At 37.5% G+C, this 17,146-nt stretch overlaps 1 protein-coding gene across 1 annotated transcript in view; it reads left to right on the top strand.

The window, feature by feature from the left end:
• Positions 1-5,696: 5,696 nt before the first annotated feature.
• The window catches only part of CFH (complement factor H), a gene marked incomplete at both ends in the record, with an annotated part of 38,081 nt that continues 26,631 nt past the window's right edge, over positions 5,697-17,146 (top strand). The window contains 5 exons of the mRNA XM_082484038.1: positions 5,697-5,757; positions 9,651-9,836; positions 11,668-11,773; positions 13,062-13,138; positions 14,912-15,106. Of these exons, the coding sequence (XP_082340164.1) occupies positions 5,697-5,757; positions 9,651-9,836; positions 11,668-11,773; positions 13,062-13,138; positions 14,912-15,106 (625 nt within the window). The remainder of the gene's footprint in view (positions 5,758-9,650; positions 9,837-11,667; positions 11,774-13,061; positions 13,139-14,911; positions 15,107-17,146) is intronic.

Below are 17,146 nucleotides of genomic sequence, written 5' to 3' on the forward strand. Positions count from 1 at the left end.
GTCTGGATCATTATACTAAGGCGGTCTTACGTTTACGTATCAAATCTCCTCCTAGACATGTGATCTTTAGTATTAAAATTATCTAAGGTAACTAGATATTATACCATCATCCTGTCAGCTACCACTAGGTTACTGTTCAACTTTCTATTCTGTTGGGACTCCACTTGGAACAATGGCTAACTTCAAGACTGGATTATTTATGTTTATGGACTTTTTGTTTTAGGACTTTCTATTCCCATTGCTGTGGTTTCAGAGCAGGCTATCATGGTTGCCCAATTTTGTGGATTTTAAACTCGTTTCAATATCAAAAGGATTAAAAAAAAAATTGGAGGTGGTTTGGGATTTTTTTGTCATGTGTCTAATTAAACTGAAATGTTGGTAGGTAGAAGACTATGTTTTTCATAGCCTGGTGAGCGTGACTGCTGCAAGCATGACCCTATAAGGCTGTTTCAGACACAGGGCATACAATATGACCTGGTCTTTGTATTCTTATATTCTGAACCATCATAGCACAGATCCAAAATGGAACAGTGTGCTTTTCAGGGCTACTCACAGTCCTGGTGCACCAGTGTCATCTGACATCTGTGGTGACCTGGAAGAAACTGTAGGAGCAAGAGGAACAGCAGCACTGCAGCAGAGGAGAGAGGGCTGGTGGGAAATGATGATAACCTGTGAATTGCTTTCCAGTAAATCTCCCTTTGGCTGCGAGTAGGAGGACTTCATTTAAAACTAGAGATACTGACAGCTGCTTTTATACAGGAGAGCATTTGGGGTTTTGTTTGTGTTTTTTTTTTTTTTTTTTTTTTGCAAGGAACACCTTTTCAAGTAATTTTCACTTTGCTTTTGAGTACAGAGCACCAATGAGATGGTGGAGAATGAAATGGTACTTAAGAAGTGGGGTACGAAATACTTTTAGAACTGGACATGATATGTCTGCTGTCATTGCTGCAAAACTCAGCCTGAACACATGCTGTTATTTAATTTGTGTTAGAAGAAGCCGAAGGAATATTCAAAGAATTCTTGATACTGTTTTTCTCTTTGCAAGGGTACTCACATGGCCCATTCTTGGTAAAATAGCCTGAACATCAACAGCTGTTAAGATGGGAATGTGAGTTCAAGTATCTAAATCTGTCTGAGTGCAATAGGCTACAGCTGATCATATTAAAGGGATGAGGACCATCAGCCAGATTAAACAGTAACCAGGGAGTTACAGAGTGAGTTTTGAACAAGGGAGGTGCCAATTTGGACAGAAATGGAAGAGACAAGTGAAATCTTTAACAGTAGGGAGAACAGTGGGAACAGAGCAAGCAGTCAAAACCGGAGGAGTTGGGTTTGACACTGTTGTATGTTCACCCATTGGCATCAAAACCTCTGTCTGGGCCAGGCAGAGCATCCTCCCTGGCTGACTCTGCCAGCAGCCTGCATCCAGTTCGGGCAGTGATAGTGCAGGGTGCAACAGGTAGGGACTCACAACTGGGTGTGCGTATGTGACCTTGTGTGGTGCTTTCTCCCTAGTGTGTGCATTAGCAGGCTGTAAGGTGCAGCACAGGTACACATTAAGCACCCACATCTCTTGCAGAAAGTATGTGTTAGAGGGGAACTGTGTGCATAACCACAGGTGGTTGGGTGCACAACTTTGTGTGCATGGTTAGAACTTTGGGGGATTAATGAAGAAAGGTCATTTGGAAATTTATTAGGTGTTTATTAGTATTTTGTCTATTAACTGTGTCTTCTCTGTTGTATTGCCAATACTGAGCCTGAATGTATATTTCACTAATTGCCAGTTAATTATATGCTGTTAATGAGTCAATAAGTCAGTTTGATTGTGATTCAGTTTAAACTAAGTGAACTGTGCAGTTTTTCCCTGTCACACCATTAGGTTGTAACTGTAAACATTACGTGATGTGTAATGTCATGAGTTAGATAAGTTGTCTGCCAGTGGGAGGAGAGACAACTGTTGACAATGATAAGATAATCCCACTACTAATATAGTGGGATAGGACCCTTTTGTGAAGATTTTTATGCAAAACAGTGACTGGTTCTATAATTCTGTGGGCTCTAATGATATCACTAAACTCAAGTGTGAGAACATGTTAGAACATGCTGAAATTATACTGGTCAGAGATGCTATTCCATCCATTACATATACGGTAATGCAGTAAGATTGGTGCAGAGAAGACAAGTGGGTCTGTCTTGGTGCAGTTAGAGCACTGTGGTCTGCAGCAGCAGTGACTAATTGAGCTCCTATTACTGGTCATCACTAGTTCCCTACTGGAATACACTGACACTCAGTTTTCTCTTCCTAACAAAAAATGGCTTCCAAACACTGTTCTCAAAATTATTCCGGTTTGAACAAACACTCTGAATTTTGATGTTAAGCTCCCACATTGATTAGGGAATTAATTAAGTCTTGAGTAACTTGGTCTGATCTCATAACTGACTCTACTTTGTGCAGGAGTTTTGGACAAGATAACTTCCTGAGGTCCCTTCCAATCTGAACTTTCCTATGATGCTATATCTTGACATGCAGTTTTGCTAGTGTAGGGAATATGTGGTGATATTTTGGCTATCTTGCTGTGCCTACAACAATATTTGAGTGTGGTCACACCAGTTCTCAAAGCAATAGCTCTGCTTCCATTGGTAAAATCCAGCTGCCTTTGGTTGCATAACTGCTTAGATGTTCCTGCCTTTCTTATCAATAGGAGGTAACAGTACTCTAGAGATGACTTTTTGTGCCTGCCTTATAGGTCCCAAGGCACAGTTTGCCTATGCAGTCTGTTTTGTTAGAGGCTGGAGATGACTAAGTCAGTCAGACATGATTAAAGACATTAGTTGTAAATCAATTGATAGCCCATGGAAGATGTGAGGAAAGGAAAAAAGATTTAAGTTCCTGATTTTATTTCTGTTTGGTTAGGATGTTTCATCAATGACTTGAGAAGATCATGAACACAAGACTGGAAAGGATCCAATCTGGTCCCTTGCTTTGTGATCGAAGATAGTTTCTTTTTATAGACCTACATTACACCTATACAAAGATTCATTCAAAGCCTCACTACTTAGGCGAGTCTTCTAATTTTCAGCTTAAATTTATTCATAGGAAGTTTATGCCTATATGTTCTTGTGTGCTGATGTTATCTTTTAGCTTAGTTTTAACATTGCCTGTATTCATAGAGAGCAGTCAGGAAATTTATGGTAAAATTTCAATTCGGTTCCAGTTTTGGTTCAGCTGTAGCTGCAAGTATCTTTGACTGTGTTTCAAGCCCGTAATGATTTGGCAAGTGGTTTAATAACCCAGAAGCTGTTTGATAAAACCTGAACCACTTTGAGCTTCATGACATCAGAAGATACAATCCTTAAAATTGGAGAAATTGTAGATTCCATGCCTGCAGCATGGATTTTTACAGCTAATTGGTGTAAGCCATTTCTCTGGGTTGGAATCCGAGTGCCTCCTAGCACTTTGCCTCAATGTTTTTCCCACTCTTTGAGCTTCCCACATCGTTTAAGAAATTGGAAAGCAGCAGCATCACTGCTACATTTGAAAAGCAGTTAGTACCACTGCTGTGACAGGGAAGGTTAAGCCATCCTAAGTTCTTCACCACTGCAAGGAAACTAGCTTTTGCACCCAACAGCCCAGTGGTATAGAAGTGTGTAAACACATGCATGTATGGTAATGCAGTAAGATTGGTTCAGAGAAAAGTGGGACTGTCTTGGTGCATTTAGAGCACTGCTGTCTGCAGCAGCACATGGTTCTCAGCACAAGAAGGACATGGGTCTGTTGGAGCGGGTCCAGAGGAGGGCCACGAAGATGATCAGAGGGCTGGAACACCTCTCCTATGAAGACAGGCTGAGAGAGTTGGGGTTGTTCAGCCCGGAGAAGAGAAGGCTCCAGGGACACTTTATAGTGCCCTTCCAGTATCTGAAGGGGGCCTACAAGAAAGCTGGAGAGGGACTTGTAGTGATGGGCATGTAGTGATAGGATGAGGCGTAATGGCTTCAAACTGGAAGAGGGTAGATTTAGATTAGATATCAGGAAGATATTTTTCACTGTGAGGCTGGTGAGACAGTGTAACAGGTTGCCCAGAGAAGTTGTGGATGTCCCATCCCTGGAAGTGTTTAAGGCCAGGCAGATGGGGCTTTGAGCAACCTGGTCGAATGGAAGGTGTCCCTGCCCATGGCAGCAGGGTTGGAACTAGATGACCTTTAAGGTCCCTTTCAGCCCAAACCATTCTATGATTTGGGCAGTGAAGGTCTGTGAGGAGCTGTTTCTTTGAATTCAACTTAGGGAAGTGCAAAAAAAAATCTTTTTACTGATCAGGTATGCACCAGTAACTGCAAAATAGATGCAGACTGATCCTCACAGGGTCATGGAGCAGAGTGAGAGTTCATTCTCCACACGAGTCACTTGCCGAGAGAAAGGGGAAGGGAAAGGAAGACATGTTCCTGGAACAGTTCTTGTAGGTGAAACAGCTGAATGACGGTTTTCACTAAGACTATTCCTTAAAATTCATAACTGAAAACAGAGCCCAGGTTAAAAAAAAAATAAAAAATCCAGCTGCATTTTGAGAAGAAAATAGGTTTTAACTGATTTGGAATTCAGGTTTGGTTTGAGATCTGTTCTCTAAACACATTATTTTTTATCCTGTATCAGTAGGCTAACTAAGACAGTGATTTTAAGGGTATGTTATGTCGTCTTTTGGGAGTGTATACAAGATTGATCTGTGTATACTCCATGCCAGTCAGACATCACCACTACAGGGTATCTGGTGTGCAAGAGTTTTGTGTCCATATTTTGAGAGCACTTTGTACTCTTACGTTTTTATCCCTAATTCTCAGCGTCGAATAATTCTCTTCATGTGGTCCACATTTCCACTGGAGTGCACTTCTTATAAATCCAAGACATTTAATGAAAATATTAATAAGACTGTTGCTTATATGCATCCATGAGGAGTTCCTCTGTTAGCCCAGTTTGCCATATAGTTCTTCTTTTAGCACAGTCTTTATTATTTCTCTTTGGATAGTTCATTATCCATCTTACAATTCATTCACATCTTCTTCATCTTCTCATTTCTGATGTGATACTGAAACAAATGCATCAACATCATCTAGGCTTATTTAATCAAGTATTTGATCAAGCACATTTCCTCTGCTCTGGGTAGCCTATCTTACACAAGATAAGTCACTGGGTTAGTAAGTCACTTTGTATTTTTGTCTGCTTTTTATTTCAATTGTTTTCAACATAGATTTTGAATGATATGCATAATAGAAGAGAGTTCATTTTTACATTTCATTTAACTAAGCAAATAAGACATAAGGAATCCCAAAATAATTTATTTGTACAACTTCTTTTGGATACCAAAAGAAATAAGTTTGTCTGAGTATGGAAGAGATTAATATGAAAAAAAATGAGGTATGATGTAAAAACAAGCAGACTGCAGGGAAAGACTGGGTCAACCAAAGTTGCCAGACATTTATTTATTTAATCACTTAGCAAAGTTTGGAGAGGGGGGGGAAAGAAGAAACACTTGTGTGTTGCAAGAGGATTAGGGGAAGTGACTGCTGAAATCAGAGTATAAATGCTTTGCAAGGTCAGTCCCTAGAGCAGTTGGTGAGTAAAACAGGAGTGGAAATAACACAAAGTAATAAAAAAAAGTAGGTTACGATACCAAATGTGTTTGCTGAGTTTCTGAATCTCTAGGATGTTGTTCCTGGGCTATACAACTCTGCTGTTATGTTGGATGTATTGTACTGCAGAAAGAGGTAAGCTTTAATGTGGAAAAAGCCAAAACCCCTTTCTTAAAGTGTATGTGAAGATGGTAAATAAAAGAATATGTAAATAAAATGTTTGTATTGTAGCTTATTTTAATGAACTTTTGACAACAGTAATTGAGATTTCTTCTGGGAATATTTAGCACCTTTAGTATTTAGTATGCTGTCATAGGTGTTATTTCACCTATATCTATTTTGATAACTACTGCTGTTATTAGTCTGTTGCACAACTTTTTTAATGTTTTGTCTGGCTCTAGTTTATAGGGATACTAGTCATTTGTTATTAATTATGTTTGTTAATTATTCTAACGTCTAAAACCCGTAAACAACCAGTAGACTAAAATAGAAAATATTCAATAAATATGCATTTCTCTCTGTCTGGAATAATCTGTGATATAATCTGAGAAAGAGGAAAGAAAAGCTTACAAAAGATCTGTTGACTTTTTAATCCATTAAATGAGATAAATGTATACAGGTGTGCTTTCATACATGTTTAAAGAGGTAGCTGATATTCTGGCTATCTTTTCAGAAACATCTGATATTTTCTGCTTTTCTGTTCAATTTAATTTTCTTGATATTGTGTTTGTGTTGTTTAATGTATGTTTAGTAATTTAACTCTTTCGCTTTCTGTCTGTGTTTCTTTACATAGACTGTTGTGTAAAGGGTGCTATGTGTTTTTGAGCTAGTGTATCTTTGCTCGGTTCAGGTGTTTTTTAATTTTACATGAAGATTATGAAGACCTTATTAATCAAAGCAATCTGATGGATTTTAGTTTGAAAAAATTGAAAAATCAGGGCATTTATGAACTGCATTATCTTTTTTTATATAAACTTACAATAAATACTGCTCCAAAGCAACTAATAATGTCTAATTTCTTTGCAAAGAAGTCCAGAATTGTCCTGGAATTTGAAAAGAAAGTTTGCCTGAATTTGTACTTGCTTTTCACAATGCTTTCTTTACATCAGAGAGATTGCAAAGGAATGTGAATGTAGCAATGTTTGATTTATCTGGGACAACTATTACCATGGGTCATGCACAGTTCTTAGTTCAAGCTTCATATTGAAAGTCTATGAGTTGTTCAAGAGCTGGGTTTTTGGACAAGGGCTGAAAAATACTTCTACCTGGATTTGTAGTTTGTGCTTGACTTTACGGAAGTTGCTGTCAGCATATTGATGGCAAGAAAACAGTTTGAGCTATTTGTAACTGAGGTCAAGTCACATATGAATACTAAATGGTTAATTCTAGCTCTCCTGGTCTCTCGCTAAAGGATTTGAAGGTAGTCATTTAGTGCATGCTTTCTAATATAAAACTAAAACTCTCCCAATTTTGATGAGTACACATGGTGAGTGCATGATGTAAGTAATGTAGTTTTGAAGTACATCCTGTCAGCAGATTTCTTCTTCTCAAGCTACTAAGAAACTGCATTAAAAAAAAAAAAAATTACCTGCAGTCAGAAATACATATATGTACTGTAGCACTTGATGGTAACTACATAGTTTGGCATCAGGGCGGGAGTGGTAAAGAACAGGCAGAGAGAGTTGAAGAAATACCCAGAAAGAAGCAAGTCTTAGTAATGATAAAGAGACTACCAGGAAATAATCTTTTGTGTTTTTTTTTTAAAAAAGATGTAACCAAAGAGGAGTTAAAAGGCACCATTTTGCATAACAGACATAATACAACTCAGAAGTAAGGGAGGCATAGAGCAGAGAAGCACTCCCTGTACTAAATAGCTTATTTCTTAAATCATAGAGTTTAGAGTGTGCTTTCTTAGCTTGCAAACTGAAAGCACTAATTTAACAAGCTGTAATTAAAAATATGTAGAATTATAAAAAAATCCTTTTCTCACCATTATGAAGAACTTTTTGTGGTAAAGTAACCATTTTTAGCACATTTGAAAGACAGAAGTAAAGCAGTCTTGTTCATTTCGCTTCTTCCTGCATTTTGCAAAAACATTATTAAGAAGAGACTGTGTCTTAATCTTGCTAAGTAGAAATCCCTACTACCTTTTTTGATAGTAGGGTGGTACCCTCTAGTGGATAGAAGAAATAATTTTTACTCAGATGTAATTATTTGTAGGAGGGAGCATATTTATTAAAGTAGTTGGAAAAAATGTGAATGTCGGAGCATACTCTTCCTTTAGCACCTCATCAGTATCGTCAAAGCTTGTCTACTTCTGGCTACTTAAGACAGCCAAAATAAAGTTATCAGATCTCACAATTAACATTCTTTTCTTTATATTTTAGAATTGTCATAGCTACAGAACACTTAAAATCACACAGGTGTTTTTCTTGTAACATCTTTTTCCTGATTTTTAAACAATTTCCTAAAATTATGCCTCTAATTTGGTAGGTACTCTACTGACTGAAATTAAAACAGTGATTTTTCAGGGGTATGTCTTTGTGCAAGTGAAGTAAAATTCACTTTCCACACTTTGATGTGGAAGAATGAGTGGAAGATGTGGAAGAATCTGCTCACTTTCTATTATTAGCTACTTATCTGTGGTTGTGATCTCCACAGTTCAGTTCAGCAAGCAATAACTCCACATTCCTCACATGAGGAAAGTTTCTAAATATTTTTCCTGTAGTCCCACTTTCAGGCAGCACCTGGACAATCCATAGGAAAGCTTCAGTGAGAGCATTGCTGCTTTCTTAAACCTGTGGCCTTACAAATAAACTGGTGAGAGTACTTTTGTGCCAACTGTCTACTGAGTAATGAATCTACTCACCAAGCAGTTTCCTTCCCTGGTGGACATTTCTTCTCCCATTTATTTTCTATACAGAGGTTTAATTTATTTTCCAAGGCTTAATTTCTCAGAAGTTGTTTTATTTATTCTTGATGAATTCTCATCTTTCATGTTCAGATGTAAAACAGACTTCATTGCACCTAATTAGCTAGACTGCCCAGACTCTGTTACTCTTTTTAATAAGTACATTTCAGTCACCCAAGCACAGACTATTAGTCACTGAAATTAGGTCAATTATTATAAATAACAAAAAATGTTTCTTAACAGAAATCATTTAGTCTTTCATTAACATCTCCCACATTTGTTTCTTTCACCTTTAGTCTAATTTTTCCTCATTCTCAAGTTGTTGAGGAACTTCTTAATAAAATTGGTTCAGGCTCATTTCTTCTAATTCATATGGGCTTGGCTGTACGTTTCATGGACGCTGAGCATGGCCCAGGAAGGAGCTTTTGGGGAAGGACTGTATGATACTGAGCTAATGAGATATACCAGACAACACCACCACCACCACCCCACCCCACCCCACCCCCCCCCAAATGGAGTCAAAATGCTTTGAACCTAACAAAGGTCAAAGTGAATAATCAGAATTAATTACATTGTATAATAAGTAACTTGTTATAAGAAGTAATCTCATGGACAAGAGGAGAGAAATTTTAGGCAATGTAAAGGTGAAGGGAGATTTGACAGAACTTGATCAAATGACATGTGGACTTAATGTCAGTAAGGACGGTGATGGCTGCAGAAGAAAATAGTTTTCAGGGAAACTTTACATAGTGTGTGAAGTTGTTCTCTATGGGAGTTGTTCTCCGTGGTAATGGAATGACAGGCATAGAGGAGCTCCTGCAGATGGAAGGATGAAAGATGTCTGTGGTTAGAACCAGGGCACTAATTTCATCTTAGTTTTTGTAACTAAAATCTATTTCATGAATTATGGCTGTCCCATGTGGTTTCTTGGCACTTGCTTGAAGCCACAAAATGTGGATTCTCAGCAGTTTCCTATTTTGTGATGATTAAGTAGAAAACATATGCTCATTTGATCAAAAATGTCCCCAGGATTTCTTGCTATATTTTCTATTGTAAAATTATTTTGCTGTTTCTAGCATGTGCTTCAGTCACCAATATTTCTATTTATAATTTTTAGCTTGCAATGAACCTCCTCCTAGGAGGGTTAAAGAAGTGCCTACTGAAATATGGGACAAACCTCCCTACCCACACGGTACTCAAGTAACATACAGATGTCGGCCTGGATATATGAAACTTGGACGAATTGTGTTTGAGTGTGGTGATGGAACATGGAAGCAACACTTCCCATTGACAGAATGCAGAAGTAAGTATTCATGCAAAATATGTGCAAACATTTGACCCGACAGATCACGCTTCTTGCCAGTGAAGTCAATATGAAATTGCCATTGTATCTTTACCTGTAGCTTACTTATTTAGCATCAGTTAAAATATCATCCTAAAAAAGTATGTATGCATGAGGAAATATTTTTGGAAGTTCCTTTTCTCCAGATCAAAGGAGAAGGTCTTTCTTTACAGGGAAAGATCTTACTCTAGGCCAGCCTTATTAACTCGATTTATCTTAAGTTATTAAGTAAAGTTATTAAATTATTAGGAGCTTGCTTCCAAAATTTTAGAAAAAGTCTAATGCAGATGAAATTTACAGTCTAAGCAGAATAAAGCACTAGCCTAGCTTCTGAGTGTGAGTCAAGAGAAAGTATTTTCTTCTTTTCAGTGTATTCAACTAGTTCTATGGATGATAATTTCTTGGAAGTGTAACATTATTTTTGCATGCCTTGTATTTTAATCTGTGAAGGAATAGTCATTATTAGGATGAGAACTGCTATTTATTATCTGCAGTATACTCTGGAGTTTAGAAGTATCTCATACTCATACAGAATTCATTAGTGAAGAAATTGAAGTTTATTATTGTTAGTCAGCAGATATTTCTTTTCTGTAATAAATTAGTTTTAAACACAAAGAAATTTTAGACACACAAGCTTTTTTTCTCACATACCTAACATAAAAAATTTTTACTATTAGCATATAATTGTTAGGTTTGAATATAAAATTAAGTCCCAGGTGTCATTCAGAGATTAATACAAATCATTAGTAAAAATTAATTAATAAAGTTGCTCCAAGTTTCTTTTACATTATTTAGTAGTTTTCTCTTTTTTTGTATGTATTTGTATAACTACTCAGTGAACTTGGATCTTTCAAATTATACAAAATTTGGTGTTGCTTTTTGTAACATTATTTAGTAAATACTGCCACCCAGTGAATAGATACTGACACTGGCAAGGTGCAGGGGGAAGGAGAAAAGGGATGCTCTGCCACAGGTTAAGTGATCACGTTCACTTTTCAGGATGGGCCATACTACACAGCAAAATTGATCATGAAGTTGTCCATTTTCTGTGAATCACGCTGGAGCAGATTTAGGGCCTAATCAAACACCTCTTCCTTGGAGAAAACAAGGATGTTGATACGTTCCAAGAAATGAAATTGCCTACATTGACAGGGACCAGGAAAGATTTCTTACGAGGATGCCTAGTAGGTTTTAGCTATGCAGTTTATTTTGCAGTCCATATTATAACATCAAAAGTGGATGAATGAGAGGGATGGTGTATTCACCTCTGCAATTCTTGTGGGATCCAGGGCAAATAGTTAGGGCCAGGCCACAAGAAAAGTCCTATACAGTACTTTGAGCAGGGCTGAGGACCAAAAGACCTTAGATCATCTGTCTTTACTCAGCACAATCCCCATCAGATTGAGGAAATTTCATTTCCAGTCATGGATGGATTCTGTAGTGGAAGCTTTGAACCCGCTGATGTCACAACTTGTATGAAAAGCTGAAGTTACATCCTGCCATTAAATTTGTCATAAAACGTAAGATGAGCTCAACCTTTTTAAAGGAATAAAAATTGCTAATTTGTTATTTATTTCTTTTTAAATATATCACCAGTTCGTTACTCCAATATATTCTCATTGAAGATAGTGACTGTAAAAGGGGGGGAGGATGTTAATCAAGCTAACGCTGAGCATTTTTGAAAGGTCCGTACTTGCCACTTATTACTAGAAAAGTGCTATCTTTCACACTTTCACATTCCTATGTAAAGTGCAAGTAATTTTGTTTTCTTCTTCTTCTGTTTTTTTACCAGATAAGCCCTGTGGACACCCTGGAGATATTGAGTTTGGTTCCTTTGAACTTACCAGTGGAAGTGAATTTGTATTTGGTGCCAGAGTTGAGTACAGATGTAATGATGGGTAATACTTATTTAATTCAATATATGGGAGTTAACATAAGGTGTGAATATTAAAAGAAGTATCAGTTATAGATTTATTGTCTGTAATGCAGCTGCAACTTACTAATATTTAATGCTTGATTATTGTTTAAATTTCTGCAATTACAGTAATACTAAAGATGTCTTTCTCATGTCTGGTCCTATTGGAGTACCTGAACGCATGCACCTGAAGCTGTCATCCAAAGTGTCTAAAATACATAAGGCTGTAGCTAACTTGAAGTCATGGCTGTCCGAGTAGAAAAAATAGAGATCTATCTGTAAAGCTGCCTCATGACTCCACCAGCCAGCCAGTTCAGATGGAAATGCAGCTTCATATGCTGGAATGAGTGTTCTCAGTAGGCAGTCATGATGCAGTTATGTTAGCGAAGTCGTTAGCCTGTACAACAGAGTCTCCTATTCAAAACCACAACTCATCATTCGTGCTTAAATCATTTTTGTGCATTATGAAGTGAAATGTATTGTAAAAAATGTTTGAAGGAAGACATTTCTGGATGACTCACTAACATGGCTTCACTGACTGCTTGGAAGAAATTCTTCTCTCTTCTTCCTCTATTAATTTTCTCCAATGAAAACTGCAGCAAGGCAAATATGTAGTATTGTGCTTAGTTAAGTATGCCTATGGCTGGATTCTGTCCTCTTGAAAGCAAATCAGCTATAAGCATGGTACAGTGGTTTTGCCATGATTTTGCAGTCTTTGTATTGCTGGAGTCTAGTCTGAGTTCCACAAAAAAAGTCCCAAAATCAATATTCTCTTTAATCTCTTAAGCTCAGACAGTTCTTCACTGTCATTTTGGACAGTGGCCATCTTGCCCTTAAACCTAAGATAGTGCGAGCTCATCAATCCAAACCATATACATCTCTTGCTTTAAGTCCTATTTTGATGCTGTCACATGGCTTTCAGTCCTACTAGAGCGCAGGCAACAGGAGTTTTACTCTGCTTTCTATTGATTGTGTAAATTACCCCTAGGTTATTTGTTATGTAGCCAAGGCTTGCTATCTCTCTAATGAAGAAGCCATCTTACTGATTACTTCCTACTTTCTGATTTTTTACATTTTTTTTGCCATACACAATTAAAAGGAACAAAATAGGGAAGAGACAGGCCAAAAAACTACTCGGTTTTGTCACATTTTGGTTAGTCTGTGCTAGAACATAAGAAACCTACTTCCTTTGCTTCAAAAACTTCAGCACTGCTGTTTTTGTCACATAATGAGACTGTATTTTAGCATTGTTTACTTTTTTATTCGGTAAGATACCGGATGCTCAGCCAAAGAAATTACCGTGAGTGTCAGGCAGATGGATGGAGCAATGACATCCCTCACTGTGAAGGTAAATGGAGTTTGACATTTAATTCTTTATCAAACTGTCTTTTTATATCTCTGATACTACCTACAACTAGCCTGTGATCTCTCTACTTGTATTAATTCACACATGTTTAAATTCAAGTTATGCAGCGGTGAAACTCTTACAATGACTGCTCAGCCATTTTAGTCCAATAAGCACTCAAGCTTTTGTTAAAAAGTGTTCACAAAACAGTCTTGTCACCTACAGACTGGCTTAAAGCTCTGCCTCACCTGAAGGCCCTAATAGAATAGCTGTCTGCAAAACACGGTTACAAAAGACAGCTCAGATGCAGCATTTTGGATGCACATGAAAGCATGAGTGGTTTTAGCTAGTTTTCTCCTCCATACTTCTGAATATCTTAGCCATTAAGATTTTGTTTTAAGTTCTTCTCCCAGTTAGCATACTGTGGAAGAATTTTGGTAAGTAAGAATGAGAGCAAGATAGACCCAGACATCAGACTTAATAAACTGGATGGCTCAGATGATACTTCCCTGATTTTGGAAACCTTTTCATCAGTTCCAAACCTGCATGATTATGAAAATAAGCTTCCTTTCTTCCCAAAGATCGTTTTTAACTGGTCTATTTTAACATATGTGTGCAGCAGTGAAATGTCTCCTTTGGTTAAGCATCTAATATCAGGAAAAGGACTCTAAAGAATCACAAATGAAAGTAGATATCTTTCTCTTGTCTAGAGTTTTTTGTCTGTTTTGACATTTCCTTGATCTCAGATATTTCACATTTAGTTTGCTGGATTTTGGGTGTCCTCAATTTTAAGCATATAGTATAGACAATGGTTTCCCACATTTTTTGTCGTGTGTCACCAAGATACTGCAAGATTTTTCTTTCATGACTGAGGAGTTTTCATTAGGCTGAAATATGATTGCCTAGGAGATTGCCTAGGAAAGAAAGTATTTGTATAATGTCCTAATTGTGAGGAACCTAGAAGACTGAATGTGAGCTCATAGAAAAGGCAGATGTCTCATAAGATGGAGAGTGTCATCAGAGGGAAGTGGGAGCTATGGTAGGCAAAACACCAGCCACTTTCATACATGCTTAGTGATATCTGTGTAAGCATTTAAGAATGAGCTTTGATAGTCATTTCCCCCTTAATAAGAAATATCTGATGACATACGTTAATTCTTCCTTTTTCTGCAGTTACAAAGTTAGGAGATACAAGAGGTCTAAATTCATGTCTGATATTGTGTTTGTTTACTTTAGTAATACAATTGTTATGATATCCTTAACTAGGATTTTTAGTTAATAACTGAACTGTTGTAGTCAGTCTCTAACACAGCACTTTGCTGGATATTTGTCTATAGCAAATTCAGTTTGGCATAGCTCTAAAGTAAATTAAACTCTTTTGACGAAGTTTAATGGCCCTGTGTGTCAGTCAAGGATCCTCTAACCATCCATAGAATTCATAGGATCATAGTATAATTTAGATTGGGCAAGACCTCAGGAGGTCATCTAGTCAGTGGGTGCTCTGTCTTTAGCCTTCAAGGGCAGAGAAGATGACGAGAGTTGGGCTACAAGTTCTCTCCTATGTCAGTCTGCCTTTTTGCTTAGGGTTTTGTATTATATCTGTTGCAAATGGTATCTGAATATATAAGAAAAGTGCATATTTTTAAAATGTGTAAGGAAATTAGAGTGAGTTTTCTGTATTTTAACTTTTTTATGTGTCAATTTATTTTACAGAAGAGATCTCAAAATGACTATTTTTTCCCTTTGCCTTTCCTTTTGTTTTGTTTTATTTTCCAGTGGCAAAGTGTTTACCTGTACAAGCACCAGAAAATGGAAGAATAATTATGACTGGCACATTTGAGCTAGGCCGAGAATATTCCTTTGGCCAGGTTGTAAATTTTGAATGTAATGCAAAATACAGGCTTGTTGGATCTAAAGAAATAATTTGCTCTTCTAATGGAGAATGGAGTAGTAACGTGCCTCAGTGCCAAGGTAAAAAGGATACTATTTGTTATCTGTAATTAAGAAGCTTTATTCTCACAGACTTCTAAGGACCAGTTACCATATGGGAAACTACAAAGCTTTTACTTTATTCTACAGCAGTTAAGCCTAGTTTGTCTGTAAACAATCTCCATTGCATATATGCAGAAGAAGTAGGATAAGAAAGAGAAATCAGAGAATATTGGATGCTAATGTAGTCATAGTGGACCATCTGGTTGTTCCACATTTTCACTACAAGCTCTAAGTTTTGCCAGGCTGCAGTCAATTTCTTTGAAACTCGCTTTGGTATGTCTACATAAGATTCAATCACTTCAGTGTTGATTTTACCAAAGTAATTACAAACAATTTTGAATCTATCTGAACCAAGTTTAAAGAACAAGTATTGTTTTAGTCACTCATGTTCTTAGGGTATATAAAATGCAAAGAAATCATGATGGATTTTTCTTTCTTCAGACTAATGTGCTTTGACAAGGTAGAAGTTAACTCCCCACAGAATCACAGAATAGAGTAGGGTTGGGAGTGACCTCTGAAGGTCTCTCAAAGCAGTCAGCTAGGGCAAGTTGCTCAAGTCCATATCCAGTCAGCTAGTCAGCTTTTGAACATCTCCAGAGATGGAGACTCCACAGCCTCTCAGGGTAACCCATTCCAGTGTTTGACCATTCTTAAACATGAGAAAAAAACATTTTTACTTAAGTGGCATTACCTCTATTTCAATTTGTGCCCATTGTTTCTCATCTTGTCACTGGGTGCCAGTGGGAAGGGTCTGGCTCCATCATCTTTACTTCTGCTGCCCCAACACAGTCAGGAATTTATACATATGCACATTAATAAGATCCTCTCTCCCCCCTAAGCCTTCTTTTCTCTAGACTCTCTAAACCTCTCTTTGTCTGTCAGTTTTTCCAATTCCTTAATTATCTTCATGTCCCTTCACTGGACCTGTTCCAGTAAGTCCATGTCTTTTCTGTATTGGGGAGCTCATACCTGGACACAGGACGCCAGATATGGTCTGACCAGTACTGACTTAGAGGGGAAGGATCACCCCTTTTAAACTGCCAGCAGCACTTCCCAGTGGAGCCCAGGACGCTGTTTTCTTTGTTTGCTGCAAAGGTGTATTGCTGGCCCCTGTTCAACTTGTCCATCAGGACTGACAGGTTTTTTTTCTGCAAAACTACTTTTCAGCCAGTCAACCACACCCTGCCCTGCCCGCAGCTTGTACTGGTTCGTCTCATTTTGCAAACAGAGATTGTGTGGGACTGGATTGTCAGTATGTAAGAATAAATCACAGGAAGTTTATGGTAACAATCACTGTGAACTGTTCAGTCCATCAAGTTTCTTAGATTATTTGTATGTTACCTGATCGGGAAGTATATGTTTAGACAAGCAGAGTACATATGTCAGGATGTCAGATACGTATATGTTTTTTTCACAATTTAGCACTGCGTTTTGCTGCTTTGAAACACCATTTATTATAATTTGAACAGCATAAAACACATATAGTTTTAACGTTTGCAGGATATAGTGAATTTTATTAAACAATGAAGTTTCACTGAGTTATATTTCACCTGAAATACAAAGTAAATCCAGTAAAGGAATCCAAGGGAACTCTTTGGTGTCCTGCTCTGTGGCCTAGGAGACAAAGCCTGGAATGTTTTCTGCCTTTATGAATGCACTTTTGAGAAACTGCAAGATTTCAGTGGTTTTATTTGGTTTCGCAAGGAGCTGGGGAGGCTGAGGTTCTTTTATAGATAGGGAAACATTCTACTGTCAGTTTTCCAGATAGTATAATTGTCTTTTCCTACTGATGCCATGATTTATCTAATCATCTGCTGGCTATGCAAGTGCTTCAGGTTTGCTGGAAATTACAATGAAATGAAATTATCTGAAAAATGGAAAATCCTAAATTTCAGCTAGCCTTGTTGCTTATTTTAGAATGTCCCCTGCCTTGTATACTGATTCTGAGATCTGTTAAAATCCAAACCAAAGTCCTAAAATCTATCTTATGAACCAATTTGCTATTGATGCTGTGCTACA

The sequence above is a fragment of the Vanellus vanellus genome, assembly GCF_965231255.1.
Source record: "Vanellus vanellus genome assembly, chromosome: 5".
Lineage (NCBI taxonomy): Eukaryota > Metazoa > Chordata > Aves > Charadriiformes > Charadriidae > Vanellus > Vanellus vanellus.